The sequence below is a fragment of the Lethenteron reissneri genome, chromosome 25, assembly GCF_015708825.2.
Source record: "Lethenteron reissneri isolate LAM-NWPU_2019-01 chromosome 25, ASM1570882v1, whole genome shotgun sequence".
Taxonomy (NCBI): Eukaryota; Metazoa; Chordata; class Hyperoartia; order Petromyzontiformes; family Petromyzontidae; genus Lethenteron; species Lethenteron reissneri.
In genome coordinates, this window is record NC_083803.1 from 1886873 (window position 1) to 1903319 (window position 16447).

The 16447-nt window shown below is 46.4% G+C and overlaps 1 protein-coding gene across 1 annotated transcript in view; it reads left to right on the forward strand.

Annotated features, from left to right (window-relative positions):
• The window catches only part of LOC133346991 (palmitoyltransferase ZDHHC17-like), a 34092-nt gene extending 19180 nt beyond the window's left edge, over window positions 1-14912 (forward strand). The window contains exons 7-17 of the mRNA XM_061558856.1: window positions 784-946; window positions 2141-2266; window positions 3509-3651; window positions 5851-5950; window positions 7807-7929; window positions 8714-8776; window positions 9756-9849; window positions 10494-10577; window positions 12455-12618; window positions 13338-13432; window positions 14607-14912. Coding sequence (XP_061414840.1) covers window positions 784-946; window positions 2141-2266; window positions 3509-3651; window positions 5851-5950; window positions 7807-7929; window positions 8714-8776; window positions 9756-9849; window positions 10494-10577; window positions 12455-12618; window positions 13338-13432; window positions 14607-14622 — 1171 coding nt within the window. The 3' untranslated portion in view covers window positions 14623-14912. The remainder of the gene's footprint in view (window positions 1-783; window positions 947-2140; window positions 2267-3508; window positions 3652-5850; window positions 5951-7806; window positions 7930-8713; window positions 8777-9755; window positions 9850-10493; window positions 10578-12454; window positions 12619-13337; window positions 13433-14606) is intronic.
• Window positions 14913-16447: the final 1535 nt, after the last annotated feature.

Here is a 16447-nt window from a genome sequence, read left to right on the forward strand (position 1 = left end):
TTTTCATTGCCAGCAATTTGATTTTTCACACAATATATCCGCCAATCACCGTAACGGTGGGCCAAAGGATTGACCAATCAACGAGATGCGCATTCGTTGGTTTGTTCCGCACCATTGGGACCATGGTCAGGAGCGTCAAGCAGGCTGGTCCATCTCCCAAGGACGTCGCCTTTGTCTCTGTGCTTGGTCGTTTGGCGGGCTATGGTCGAATGCATGGCAAATTTAAGGGTGTACAGTAGCGCGTAGCATCAACCAACAATCCAAAAGTTTGGTATTGACGCGAGTCACTAGTCTAGGTCATCACGCAAGGTGGCAGTGCGCCCGCCTGGTCGCAAGCCCGCTCCGAGCTCACTTCCGAGTCCGAGCCGTAGCTTGAAATGTTGGTCGTTGGGGTGCTGGCACACTGTGCCAGCGTACAAATATCAAGTGTGTGTAGTTATATGGTGCTGGCACACTGTGCCAGCATACTAATACCAAGTGTTTAGATGAATGGGGTGCTGGCACAGTGTGCCAGTATACAAATACCAAGTGTTTGGATGAATGGGGTGCTGGCACACTGTGCTAGTATACAATTATCAAGTGTATTTGACAAATGTCAAAACTGGGTGCACCCTGAGTGTCCAAAACTCAAGTTTTTGGCCACCCAGGGTGCACCCAGTTTTGACATTTGGGATCCAGTTTTGTCGGCAAAAGTTAAAAACCACCCAGTTTTGACATTTTCCCCTATGTAATGTATAAACCCACTCCGACACGTCTTGCACGCGCGGACTCACGCGCACGCAGCCCGGAGCCGACGCGCATGCTGGTGCAGTGCGGAGCGTCCCTGGGGCGCGTGGACCAGCTGCACGGCAACTCGGTGCTGCACTACGCCGTGCAGGGCGGCGCGGGGATGCCCACACAGGTGCTGCTCGATGCCGGAGCTCCGATCGACATCGTCAACAAAGAGGTACCGCTCTGCATGGGTCCCTGCCGGACGAGCCGCTACGAGTTTAGGTAACACAAACAAGGTCTGGTTGTGTGTAACAACAACAAAAATGTGAATAAATGATGCCCATGCATGGCTCATGTAATGCTTTTCCATCGCATAGGTCTTTTAAATGTCTTGTATTGGCAGTATGGAATGCTGTGTTACATGTGTAAATACTCCTTTTTGTGTCTCCAAGTTTTGGGTAACCCTTTGATCAATATTACCACTTTTAAATTCAATAGGGCAAGTGGCCAATAGCAATACAACTTTCTATGGCAGTTTTATTGATATTTGACCATATTCAAAAAAATTAAGAGTGCCCCTCCCCCCACTGTTACAGACAGACAAAGCTAAAGCATGAATGCTTTCAGCATAAGTTGGAAAGTGTAAAAAAACCTATTCATATTTTTTTACCCTCATTGATCTCCATAGTCTGATCGACAAGTACAACTTAATAATATTTAAAATGCTTCATGCTGTCTATCAAGAAAACGTGGACCATTACGACAGCACTGCTTAATTGTCGAGTTCACTTCTCTTTTCCCTCGTGCACACCTGTGTAGTGAGCGACTTCCGAGACACAACGTGTAGAGGGCTTCTTATTTATTTCTCACACTTCAGGCACAATCATTGGGCGACATATATATACATGGCTACGCATGGCTGACCCATCTACACAGCCCCATCTTCGGCGTCTAACGAAATAGCTGGCTGACTAACATAGCGACGACGACGATGGGAGCCGTGCAGAGGATCGGCCATGCGGCCGGACGACAAAGAGAGATGCCGGCGAAGACAGAGACGGCAGCCAGGACCCGGACCCCACGACAGCCCCAAACCTTCAGTCACGTCCCCCTTATATACTCCTCGGCGTGGCCAGGTCCCGCCTCCGGCCACGGCTTCTTTCTAGAACCTTCGAGCAGCTTCCCGGAGCTTCCCGACTGACCCCGCCTTTTACCTTTAACCCAGTTACACCCCCCTTCTAGTTGGTTATTATATAATGCGCCCATAGTCGTGATTACCCCTCCTGGTCAACAGATGGTACCCTGTCACTCTTGTCAACAGATGGCACCCTGTCATTACATCTGTGCAAGTGCCCGTGTGTGTCCTTAGACGAGGCGCGATGCCCCCCCCCCCCCCCCCCCGCCCCTCTCGCCCCTCCCGACCTGTCAGGGTGAAACGCCGTTGGCGATGGCCGTACGGATGAAGGCCTCTTTCGTGGCCCGGCTGCTGGTGGAGGGGCGCAAGACACGAGGCCTCCACGGATCGCGCCTTATGTACGCACTCAAGTCCCGCAAGGCGAGTTTCACGCTGGGGAACGTGCGCGCAGCTTGCGCTGTGTTTGAACATGCACAAGCGCCCGCGTGCGCTGGTGTACGAGGGTCGCCACCTCTTGGGTACACAAAAACAGTGCATATCTCGGGCAGAAGAATATCTCACAATACTAGAAGAGGGATGAACTACATGCTATATGTAAATGTATTATGGTTGCCACCTGTCCTTGGAAAACCAGAACAGGTGGCAACCATAGCAGGTACTCACGGGAGGCAGTCAAAGCATTATTAGAATGAGGCGTATAGACAGATTTGCACATGGCTGAATTCAGTAAGCATTGTTTAATAATGGAATTATTAGAAAAGATAAAAATACTTCACAATAAATCATTATTTAGGTGCACAGGTATTGTTTTCCTGCCATTGTTTAATCTTAAATGTATACCGTATATACTTGCACATTCAAGGGCTTGCACATTAATGCAGTGTAACCAATCTTGATTTGAAGCTTTCGTGACTACAGGAATCCATACTCTTTGGTTCTTTCGGTAAAGTCACGTAGGTAGAAAATAAAATAAATCACGACGTTTCGATCGCAACACAAGCGGTCGTCCTCAGGCGGAAAAAATATAATCCAGCAGTGGAACTGCTGAACCAGCGAGAGAGCTGTTATAACAAGAGGCTATATATGTGGCGATGGGCAAGCAAGCGGGGTCTGAGCTGGAAAGGAATTTGTATTCTTATTATTTTATGCCAACGTGACTTTACCGAAAGAACCAAAGAGTATAGTGTAACCAATGTTTAACAGTTCAATGATCTGCAGGTCATGTTTGGTGGAGGAGTGATGTGTGGGTCCTCCCACCTCTTACGAGACATCATGCAAGCCTGGAATAATTGGCCAGTTTTCCACTAGAGGGCCTTTTGCTGGCAGTGGTACCAGCAAGAAATTGATAGCTCAAATGGGATAACCCTGGGGAAAATATAAAACATGCTTAAGGAATATGTGGCTGTTCCAATCTTGAATTTGTTTCGGGTAAACCTTGTGTTATTTTTCATCTTCATCTTCTTAAAGCAATGCCTACTTTTACCCAGTCTGGGTGACCACCATAGCATAAACAAGATGATAATTTAGAGAATGAAAAACACCGATTCTTACACAAGCGGTTCGTCTCGTGCATCGTGAGCTTAAGAATCGCTACTAATCGATGCCACATCATGACACCCCCGGTCTAAACATGAAGTGCTATTACCTCCTGGGTGCATGCAGAGTCTCGGCACGGTGCTGGTGTGGCTCCTTGCTGGGCTGTCGTTCGGGCTGGTGGGCGGCGTGCTGACGTTGAATTCTGAATCATGGCTGCTGAAAGGCACCCTGCTGTCTGCCGTGTGGGGTTCCAGTGCCTTAGTCACAAGGTACCACGATGACAAAACATGCACCCCTCAGGCTTACTACCATCTTACTCACTACGGCCTTCTACACTCATCATCCATATCGCAAGTCACTGGAGTGCAATGAGAAATCGAAGCAACTTCTTTCACTTCTATCTATCCACCTGTTAAATACTCGCATTTATCCACAACTTTCAATGGATATTTCATAGTAACAGTATGTGTATGGTACATTAGCGCAATTATTGAAGGTGGCCTGGGATAAAAAATCTAAAATGTTCGAAATAAGCACAGATAGAGGTGATCGGTTGGAAACTCGCTGAGGAACAGAAAGAGGAACATGTGGCTTGGAGATATCTGCTCCTGCTGGTGCAGCCAACTTCTTGGTCCAGTCTGCAGCCTTTCCTTTAGCACCATGTACTCTGCAAAGCCCAGTTGCTATGCTTCAGTTACCTGACTGATCCACCAAGCCCGGCCACTGCAGTTCATTAACACATTCCTGCGGAGGGAGCTGGTAGGAACGTTGAGTTGCTCGGTCAATGGCCAGGGTCAACGGCGGCGTGGTGTATTCCGCAAATATGGCCTACTGTGAGGGCGGGAACAAGCCGATGTGAGTAGGTTAAACGTTGAGTTTTATAAGGGCACCACGGGGTGACCAGCCCCTCCCCTCCCCACCCAGCCCCTCCCCTCCCCACCCAGCCCCTCCCCTCCCCACCCAGCCCCACCCCTCCCACCCCCCACCCAGCCCCACCCTCCCCACCCAGCCCCTCCCCACCCTCCCCACCCAGCCCCTCCCCACCCTCCCCTCCCCACCCAGCCCCACCCTCCCCTCCCCACCCAGCCCCTTCCTACCCACCCAGCCCCTCCCTGCACAATGGACGGACGCAATAATTTCCTGTGGGCTGGTGTAACCAGGAGGTTCCTACCAGTAATACACACATAAACTGTTTCACCAACCATGCAGCTGCCAATGCTCAGTTCAAAGTCCCAAGACTACACTCATTGTAAAAATCAGTTGCAGATGCTGCCCAACTGGTTTATTCAGGGTGGCAAGAGAACGTACAAATGACACAGAACAAATGAGAAACAATTCAATGAATTGTGACAATTTAGTGGACGGAGAATAGTTGCTATGGCTACAGCGTTACCCTACCGCTGCCTCGGTGACCTAGATCACAACATGATCTCGCCTTCTCAGCCAGCTGTTATTTGTATTCAGTTGTACAACATAGTATTTAGTCCGTCGACCTCTTGGCTTTCCCGATTTAAGTTATCAATACAAGTATTTTACTCCTCCGATTAGCACGGTTGGATACGTACGGTGCGAAAGAAGTTCAACATAAAGGCATATACTGGACCGGTTTTGATTTTCAGGGTCTCATCAGCAGTCAGGCTTGTTAAGTGAATACTGCTGGGCTTCCAGATGGTTTTTATCTGGGGCATTCCACATAATGCTCCATAACAAGACATAATATATTTGCATAGTTTTCTTTCATGTTCACTGCTTTTTGCTGAAAATCACATCAACTTCAAATTTAGTTTGTGTGTTTTTTCATACATGACTTTAAAATTACCATGTCAATGCACAACTGCACTCGAGTGGCTCACGATATTTCCACTTGCATTTTAGGCGAGGGAGGGCAGGGGACGGGTAGAGGGATTCCTGCCTGTGCAGCCAAACCACTGCAGTTCCTTTTTGCTGTGCTGTCAGCTTTTTTGGCGAGTAGAGAATACAAACTTACCACGAATGAGTTATTGTGCAGCATCTAGATTCTTGCTCATCGAATACTGTAACCGAGCCATTTGACTCCAATCTTCAAATATTGTGTAAAACTACGGTGTGTAAGGTTGCCAAAATAAAAAACGGGACGTATCGTGGGAAGAAGGATTTCTCACAATAGCAGAAGAGGGGAGAACTACGTGTCCATCCTTGATCCTGAGCCAGTTTTGCAACAGACTTAAAATAATGTTGTTTTATTCCACAGAGCTTACTCTGTGTGATCAGTGCCCATTTGTGATGGACTGGACTCAAAAGTGCATTGTTACACAACTGACAAAAAACCGGGACCAGCCTAAGCAAAACCGGGGCCGTTATCTTCCTCTGGCATTACAATGCCGCAGATTTCCCCGAACAGATGCCTCAACAAGGGGACAGGCGGCAACCCAAACTGTATGCAAAGACTGTGCGAATATTTTGTCTCTCATCTCAGTGATATTTTTCAGGTTCCTGTTTTTCCAGGAAAGCCAGAAGGTAGCGCAGCTTGCTGCCTTCTCGTCCACCATGCTGTGGACGCACTTCACGTGGTTCTTTTGGCTGTGGCCTCATATCCTTTGTGTTTTCACCCACAATGCACCGCATTTGATTTTGGCTGTTTATATGTTTTTCTCCATCTTGGTAGGTCAACCAACACTGGACACGGCTAGCTGTTTTAGTACTCTTTGGTTCTTTCGGTAAAGTCACGTAGGTAAAAAATTTAACAAAATAAATAAAAACAACTCAATTAAATCACGACGTTTCGGGCGCAACACAAGCATCCTTCTTCAGGTGAGGACAACCTAGCGAAAGCCATCTCTGAGACACAATTAAGCGTTTGTGCTTTCGCTACGTTGACCCCACCTGAAGAAGGACGCTTGTTTTGCGCCCGAAACGTCGTGATTTAATTTAGTTGTTTTCATTTATTTTATTGAATTTTTTACCTACGTTACTTTACCGAAAGAACCAAAAAGTATGAATCCTTGCAGTCACGAAAGCTTCAAAGCTAGAATTAAAGCTGTTGTAGTGTTTGACGACAAAAGCCTCTTGTTAAAATGATCACATTTGTATTGAAAGGTCTCAAAAATTGACAGCACGCGTGGCTCTCAGCGCAGAAATTAATTAAGTCGTCCCGTCAAAACTCATGCCTCTCACGCATGTAGAAGAGCTGAGGACGGTACAAGATGCAACGTCCATGCACGACACCTCGAGGGCCACTTCCAGTCTCGGCAAAACATTGCTGTGGCGTTATTGCACGCAGAGGAAGCCAATAACGGCACTTCAAGGCTGCCGTCGTGTATTTGAGTGCAGAGATGCATTCATGTATTGTCGGCGCTCTTACATTGACGCGGTGATGTCATTTGTGGACGGGTGGCAGTTTTGTAGAATGCTTACACAACCACGTGTGGCGATGTCAGCAGGTATGTTACCATAATTGTGTGATTGTTAGCGCAAAACAATAAAAAAACCAGTAAAATTATGCTTATTGGAATAGAATGTGCAAGTCAATTAACAACGCAGAATCATACTCTTTATACTGTAGGATTCCGATGAGCTATTAAGTGCTTTTTCACAAATGTCCAGCATGGGTACGTCAGAAAGTTACAACGACAAACAATATGAAAATATGATAGGAGTGCAAAGTATAGGAAAGGTAAGCAAGTCACTAATATATGTGTGTTTATTCTACCAGGTAAAGCACACTGAGTTATTAGCTTCTTTTTCAGAAAAATTATATTGCATGGGGAGAGAGGGATGGAGGCAGAGAGGGATTGATGAAGTGGGGAGGAGGATCCATGGTGGGAGAAATGGATGAGTTTGGGAGTAGTGAAGGCTGCGAGTAGAGGCAAGGGGGAGAGAGAGCCATGTGGGAATAGTCAACTCTACTCCCGACGCTTGGCATGCATCTCTCAGGTTTGTGGCGAGTAAATCAACGTAACCTCATCACAGGTAAGTAATCAGAGCATCTAGATCTTCGTGCCTCTAATAAATGTAACTGATCCATGGCAATTCGGGATTCACATTTAATAATTACCTTGTAACCAAGATCTGTGCTGCATAACATCGGACGCCCATGAAATAGAGCCTAAAAGCTTACACGGCCCTTCCCGCTGAATTAAGTATAATGTAAATAAAATCTAAATTTAAAGGGTTATTTTCAATATGTTGTAGAGTCATTTTACACGTTCCACACACTTTCATAAACACTTTGTCGGTGCCGTAAACATTTTATTGGACCCCACCAACTCCAAACATAAAAAACGTGGTGGCTGGAGGTGCCCGGAAGCCAGGGTTTTTATAGAGTGCTGAACACATGGTGCCCATTGGCACGAAAGAACAACCAGTTAAAGCTTTATTTAGCTGCCAAGCGGTATTTGTATTTCCTTGCGCCTTCACGTGAATTGTTTCTTTGACGGCCGTGTGCACACGTGGGTGGCGCTTGGTCCCAGCCGCTGGCCGTGATTGTGAGCGGAGCGGCATTTTACTGCCTCGCGAAGGTGGCACGCCCTCCACCCGGCATCGCCAGGAACCAGCAGGAGCAGAGACAGGTCTGCAGACGTGCACCCAACACTGTCTCGAACGAGGTGCGCGCGTGTGCCCGCGCCGCATTGGCTGGGTGGCTCACGGGGGTTGACGCTCGTGTCGGGGGGCACCGAGCTGCCGTCAAATCCTGATTTCAGCCACCCGTGAGTAAACCGGGCCTCTGAGTGAAGCTGCATTGGCGTGGGGACCAGCGGGCGCAGTGGTTCGTGTACTGCGATATGAACCTGCTGGCCTGAGTTCGATTCCTGGCCATGGCTTAGTGCAGAGTTTATTGATACCTAACTTGGTCCTGGGAACCGCTCTCTCACCCCCCTCATTTCAGTAGTATGGTCAAATGGCCATCATGAATGATACGGTGCAGGGACGGCTCCGTTAAGCAGTGGATGTATAACTGTAAATTATCGCTTAAGGTTATTACTGAGTAAATGCCGACAGTGCAAAACACCGGCTCATTATACCGGGCTCGCGTGTTTACCACGATCAAAACATAAATGGTTACGAGAGAGTGGTGACACTCTCAGAGCTGATTTTGCGTCAATGTGGACAAGTTTAATTGTGGGCAACAGGAAATAGGGTACACGTGCCGGTCGCAAAGGAGCGCAGAAGGTGGAGAGAATTGATTGCTAAAGCATCACTGGTTCCCCCACGAGCTCCATGGTTATGAGACTGACGACGTTGATGATGATGGTGAAGATGGTAAACTTGCCGTGCGTATTTTCAAATTGATGTGTATTTGTGTTGGTGTGCTTGTGTGTTGCGTTAAACTACGATTGCGTGCGTGGTTTGCAGACGATCATCAAAATGGCTGAGGCTGGAACATTCACGGCGTCCACGTATTGCATCATTTGCCTGGTATGTTCACCCCAAACGGTTCAGTCCCAGCATGATACTCTCTGCTCTCAGTCCTTCGCTTGCTCAATCCTTAACTCCATCCTTCACTTTGTCTCTTGACGAGGCTGAACGCTGGGCGGGCCAGCGATGGGAGCGGGGGGACACTTAGTGACCTTGAATAAGCAAAGTGGAATGTTTGGCTGAGCTTTATAAAGCACATTTGGGGCCCATATGAGAAGAAACGTAAGGCGAGAGTTGGGTCAATCAAGGCCACTCACTGCCGAACTTCCCGTCTCAGTCACGGCATAATTACAGGGCTCTACCGGGCACTCCCTGTGGAGGGTGGCCAGGCGAGCATGGCATCCGGCTGTGCTGTCATTGCACAAACACAATCTTCCCATCACGATCTCCCCACCGGTTCTCCCTCTCCACGTGCAATTAAGAGTGGACGAGTACCACATGCTTGTTATCCATTTCAAGGTGGGGTTCACAAACCACGAAAAAAAATCTGCTCTCCCAGAAACCCAAACTGTTTTACTTAAATCATCAAGCCTGCTGAAGAGGGCGCCTTCAGTGACGATCAGCATTTATATAAATCACGGGAGAGGCAATCGCGGTGGCGCTGTGGAAGAGTGTGACTCATTTACAAGTTGTGAGGTCAAATCCCTGAGGGCATCATTCCTCTGGGGTCAATAAAACGCGTACCACTTTGTGGGAAATCGACAGTGGTGGTCTAACGAATGGACCGATTCCCTTACCGATTTGTGAAATTTTGACCATTGCCTCAGGACCGGCAATAAACATGACCCACCGCACAACGTTCATTGGTGTACCGAACATATCTGACATTTTGACTATTTAAACTATACGCCGGCTCCTTCATTCTTACATGTTATGTGGCTGCAAGATGTGCATTCGCACACGCCCTGCTTTACTCGTGTTGGCGTGCGTCACGTGACTCGGCGCCCCCCCCCCTTGTCTGCTGCGTTTCACAACCCAGGCACCCAGGCCCCCCTTCTCCAAGCACTGCCCCATGTGTGGCAGATGCATCGAGGGCTACGACAGCCACTGTTGGTGGATCGGAAACTGTGTTGGTGAGTGCGGAGTAACTGTGAGGTTCCTCCACACTTTGTTGTATTTAGTTCCGAGTCTTAGCCTAGTTGACGACAGACTGTGGAACTTTAGTCAGGTCTTAGTCTGTGGATTTTGTTTAGTCATTCCCCTTCATCTAGCCAACTTAAGCAGTCAAACATTTCGGCAGACAATATTATCCCCCCCCCCCATTCCACATATCATCACGTCAGCCAATCGGCGTTCACGTTAAATGTATTTATAAAACGAATTATCAATTGTGTCCCTCAGAGCACTGCTGTTTCAAAAACCGTTGCTAAATTATCTTGGTCAGCGCCTTCGTTCAGCCTAATTTATTTACACCCACTTAGAGCTATCGTTGACTAAAGTTAAAATAGAACGTTTTTACGAATGTTCCCATTACAATTTCACTTACAAAATTAACACCGGTGAAGTCATGGACGCATCGCAGTGCGGCACCCAGTGATGCTCTGGTTGCAGATAGGACATGTGCTTGCTTTACGCTCCTGCTGCAATTGCATAAGCTTTGCTCAAAAATGTGGGATTTATTTTTACATAGAAACGTTTCGTTGAGGTAAATGTGGACATTAAAATTGTGTGTCCTGGTGACGAGGGATAACTATGCTTGTTTGTTTGTTTGTGTTAGGTGCAAAGAATTGGAGGCACTTCTTTGGCTTGATGCTGTCTTCACTGGCATGGTTGACATGGCTCCTCTGGGGATGCGTCTTTTGTGAGTTGAGAAAATCCTGTTGAATGTTTTACATGCTTCTGCACAAAATGTTCTGAATGAAACTGCGAGGTCCTGTGTTGAGTCTAGATAACGCAACGCTGGCTGGCGTATATTTGAAGTGCATACAAGTTAATGAATGTTTATTTTCATGGAAGGTTTACTTAAGGTGTCCAGCCCAAGCTGGTTGGTCGGCAGTGGCGTAAAATCACGGAGTAGATAAATGAAACAATCGCATGCAGAGTTGAACAAAACAACAGGAAAATGTAGAAAGACAAATATCAGCAATAGTTAAACATCATACAAGGGAGGAAAAAGGTTGATGAACAATTTACTTGACTTAGAGTACAATTTGATTCGAATAATCTGCGTTGTTATTCCACCTTTCTATTTGAATTCCAGTGCATGATGTGTTGCCCGTGTCTGTCGTGGTGACAAGTGCACGGGCAAACATTGCAATTCACACACACGAGTGACACGATGTATACAAAATATTAATATGGGTGCAAGTTATTGTCTCATCCTTGTGCCACATAACATTCCCCAACTCTGCCATATTGAGTCGATGGATCGGCGTTGAAATGGCCATAGCCAGTGGTGCCTGCCGCTGCTGCTACTGCTGCTTGTGTTTGTGTTTCTCGACGTAACGAGCGCAGGATCCCGCGCGTGCGCGCGCCCCCGCGTGGCGTAGAGGCGGCTCTTCATCCGTGACGCGTGACGACTAGGAAGGACTCTCTGGTGGCTCGAGCGTGATGCGCTCTGTGGTCACAATGAAAGCGGACTGCGACGGAATCGCCGATCTCACTGATATTAGCCAATCCAATATTACTCGGTCCGTGGATCGATTGGCAATGAAATCGACGCAGCGATTAACCACGCAAATTATGATTATCCCAGATAATTTTGATGCGTTTAAATTGTGGGTCAGCTGAGCGCAATCGATACAATTGATCTCGATTAATGCTCCGCAATGATCATATATGGGCAAACACACGCCCACTTCCTTCCGTGTATGGGAGAGGGCAAATCTCTGATTGGTGATTTTGTCGGGTGTATGAATTTATCGTATTACGGTGCCTCTAGAACCAAGAGACCATGATCGGATCGTTTTTCCTCGTTCCATCGATTGCATTTTCACACACCGCAGAGTCATGAACGGTTGGTTCATCGTCGTCACTGCCTATGACCAAATTTCACCCGGAACTAGCCCAGTCTCGTCAGATCTCAGACGCTGAGCAGTGGACGGTGCGTGGATGGGTGACCTGCAACCATGCACAGAAGGTTGCTACGGGGCTACATGGTGGGCAGCAGAGGGCAGTGCAGAGACATTCAGTTGTATTGCACTTCTAAGCTCCTACATCTGATCCCCGCCATCAATTCACACTGACCAGTGTGGTGGTACAATCATTTGTCAATCCACTGATGGATGAAGACCTCCACGCGCCGTGTCGGTCACAGGGGTTGTTTGGCCATGCTTCGCCATGATGGTGAGGGTCATTTGATGAAGTGGGGTTTGTGGGGCGAGCAACCATGACCTGTTCAAATATCACTTAGCACTGACATTAGCCATGGCTAGGAATCTAATTCAGGTCCATAGGTTCGTGGTGCAGTGCACTAACCACTACTCTACGGCTTCACAAATGTACTACGTCTTTCTCCAAGTTCTTCTAACCTTTCTCAATTCAGGAAACGTATGAACACATCTATTACGCCTTGAATAGTGCTGTTTATTGCTGTTTTTTTAGCCTTTGGCCCTGTGCTCAGCAACATAGATTTGAACAAAAACATGTTGACCCAAAAATGTTTCTTAAAATTACGTATTGTACCACGTCCAGCCACATCATTTCTCAGAAGTGTTGAACGCAGGGGGGGTCCCTCAGTCTGGAATGCAGAGTGTGGGGGTTGGGGCCCCTCAGGGCCGGACGGCACGTGGAGCCGAGTGTCGCGCATCGCCACCTGCTCCCCGTGGGTCACCTGGACCGCCTTCAACGTAGCCTTCCACATCATGTGGTTGATGATTGCGCTGAGCACGCAGCTCTACCAGGTTTGTCCGTGGCGTCGTGCGTGCGGCGAGTCGCGAAGACAAAGTGGGCGAGAGTGGCCCGCGAGCCACGCCGCCACCTCGCGCGTGCCGTGCCGGCCATCAGAGGCGCTCGCTAACGGCACTCGCCCCAATAGGCATACGTAGGCTCGAACGGGGGATCTTTGTTTTGGTGTGCTTCAATGCGCGCACGAACACATGCAGGAGTGCTGGGGGAATCTCTCATTGGCGCCAAATGTAACCATTTAATCACAAACTTTAATTGCAGCTCATTCAGCGTGTGCTCTTCAGACTAGATCTGAGATATTCAAACTACAGCCCGTGGACAAAATCCAGCCAGCGATGTCACTGAAACTTACGACTGTATTGAATACAGCTATCCTCAGCTTTAACATTAAGTGAACATTAAATGAACAAATATATGCGTGATATGATTTAAATCAGCGTATACATAGCGAAAGCTTCAGTCACATGGTGCGATTGGTTTGATGTTGGCGTGCCTCAGTCCGTTGTAAGGTTCATTGAATTTACTCGACAATAGTTTGTGTTTTAAATTCGAGTTTATCACATCAAAAAGCATAACATTCTCCACCAGTTTGTGTTATAAAAAAATGGGACCTTTTTACCAGTATCAAATTAAAATCTATTCTTATTTTTTCATACTTGTGTTGAAAATCGTTTTGTAAAGCTTCCTATCCGATCCCACTTTTTATACTTGACAGATATTTGTTCTGAGGATGACGGTAGAAGAGTACGTCAGTAAAAAGAGCTGCCACCATGAGCACGGGACGCATCCCCACATGCCACCGCTTCACAAGTGAGAACACCGCGACGCTCATTCGGGCCATGTCGCTCACGTCGTATGCTGGCCGCGGTCCCGTTTGTTCTACAAAATGGAATAATTAAGAACCCCGTTCATCGTGCTGTTGTTGGCCGCTGAGCATGCTTAGCGACCGCGATAATCCAACCACTAAAGCATTCACACCTGTTCTCTCTCAAATAAATGATGCCTGTGCATTTATACAATATAATAGTTTGTTTTGTAAACCATCTGAATGCAACCGGATTTCACTTAAATACTGTGCATTATGGAAACGGCTTGTCGAGCAACCATGCAAAGTGCCGGGCATTGCATTGCAGTTTCCACCAGACTTTTGTGCAATGTGCAGAGCTGGCCGAGAGAGCCACAACCGTGGGGGGAAGTACACGAGCACAGTTGTTGCTCTCCGTGCCTTCTCGTAAATCACCGCGGTCATTGCTGTTGTGTATTTAATGTGGCGGTGCGCACAATGGGGCGGCTTCACGTCACAGTGTGAGCCGCTCGCCCAGACTCTCAACTTGTTTGCATAAATGATCCATTGCAAGACGTAACTTTAACACGTAAGCTTTCGCGACCAGTATTATCCACGAGGTTTTTGGGTTAGATCGCGTAAGTGTAAATGTGTCGTTATACCCGCCAGCACCCGACACAGCCAGTTAGTAAGGTTTGTCACGTAAACAGAACGTGCCAATTCGTTACTAGTACAGCACACCGGTTGTGTTGAAAGGTAAACCCACAACATTAGCAATTTAATTCACAAGTACCTCTTCTTGGTTCTTTCGGTAAAGTCACGTAGAAGGGAAGTAATAAAATAATAAAAATAAAACATAATAAAATAATTCTCACGTTTCGGCCACAACGCAAGCAGCCATCCTCAGGTGAAGAACAGGTTTGTCATTCAGACGCTGTCTTTCCGACAGACCTGTTCTTCACCTGAGGACGGCTGCTTGCGTTGTGGCCGAAACGTCGTGAGAATTGTATTTTATTATGTTTTATTTGTATTGTTTTATTATTTCCCTTCTACGTGACTTTACCAAAAGAACCAAGAAGATGAATCCCTGCAGTCACGAAAGCTTTAAATCGAAATCACAAGTACCTGTTGAACATGGTCGTCAATGTATCGTATCATAATAATCCAATCTTTTTTTTGTTTCACTGTTTGAACTTTTAGAAACAAAGAAAAATGAAAGTGCTCACTCAGCCATCGTCGTCCGGCTGTTCTGTGTGAATGTTCACGTGGTGGCCTTCGAGGGTCCTCGGTGAAGAGACCTAAATCTTTCTGCCTGGAAGAAGTCGGTACCAGGATGTTGAGTTGGAAATGTTACTTTACAAAATTACCAATGTAATGATTTTGTTTTTATTGTTGGTAATTTAATGTCTATAATGGGCTCATAAATCTGCTAGGTGGCTTATGAATTGAGAGTTATGTAATTGCCTTGGGTTTTTGTATCTTGTTAATTAAAACTGAAAATCATTACATTTTTCGTTGAGGCTTTATATATGGAATATTTGTTGTCTTTTTACATTGTTTTATAATCGTACAACGAAATCGACAGACACAAGCAGCCAGACTTCTATGCGATGGACATTTACGAAGCTTGCATTGCCAAGTCAACTTGACATGATGCCCCCAGGACAGATATTGAAGCATGTGCAACAATGTCACGTGTCATTTACATGGTGCCACATGGAGCGTACGCATGGATCACTCAACAAATGCAATTCAGAGACTTCAGATTGAATGTTGAGGGCAAGTAAAATGAGCTTGCAAAGAACACATCTCTGGAATAGATGGCTGATGGATGGGATGAGCGACAGACTGGACACCAAAGAAGAGATGGGATCCAAGACTACAGCCACCGCAGATGCAGAGTGGTGAGATTCGTCAATGGCATGAGTCCATTCGGCAGCGGATAGACACTAATGATCATATTGATAACCACAATGAACATTACAACACTGGATGTCCCTGGATTTTCTCCGTAGATAGTGTGTAATAACCTGTACGCACTCTTAAGGCGTCTTGCAGATGTTTGCCATGTGTGACACGGCCACAAAGGCACACTAGATTTTCAATAAATTCGACTCATAAATACGTGACACTTTGTTTACAAAAAAATGCATTATTACTTTTGAATCCAAGTGGGTTTTTTTTTTACTTCAAAGATAATATTACCTAAGATATGCAGGACACGACACTCCTCTATTTACGAGCATTTGACTTACGAACATTCAGAGATATGAAGAAACCTGTCCGTATGTTGAGTTGCCTGCTCGGAACGAGATTAGTAAATTCAACCGACGCGCAATAGATGGCAGTGGTGGTATCTACATCTGCAGAACATGAAAAACCAGTGGCATCTACAGGAGATTTTACAACCTTTAAAGCCATTCCCCGTGTTTAGTATCTATACTGTACATGTTTGGAATCGACAGGAGTAAAGTTGGACAAATCGACTTATGAATAGACTTCGAGAAAGTAACTCGTTCATAAGTAGACCCTGCATATAAAACTCCACCTATACTTTAACACGGTATTGTTACCGTTTCTATAAAGCTTCACTCGTTGATCCCTTCATTTATGTCAATTACCTTAAACACATTAATCCAGGTGTCCCAGTAAATATACAATCCATGCATACAAAAATATGTTGGGATTGTTTTTCTCACTACCATGATAAATGCTTTGCAGCCAATCACAGCACCGCTGTTATGTGCAAAAAGGTAAACAACATTGAAGAAAGCTGTGTGGGTGCAGACAATTGCAACCCTGGCTTCATCGAGTGCAGTGCTCGGCCGCATTGATAAAGCAGGAAAAGCGCTCCATTTACCTTTTGACTAAATGTGTCTGGTGTGACGAGGCACTTGCATTTATGAAAGCAATTTAGCTGGATACACAGGTTGATACAAATGCATGGTAGAATTGTTAATGCTGGAATTATGTTTTAAAAATCATGTTTAAATTGTTTGCCATCTCTAATTAATACTCCAATTCAGAGGTGACTGAATTTA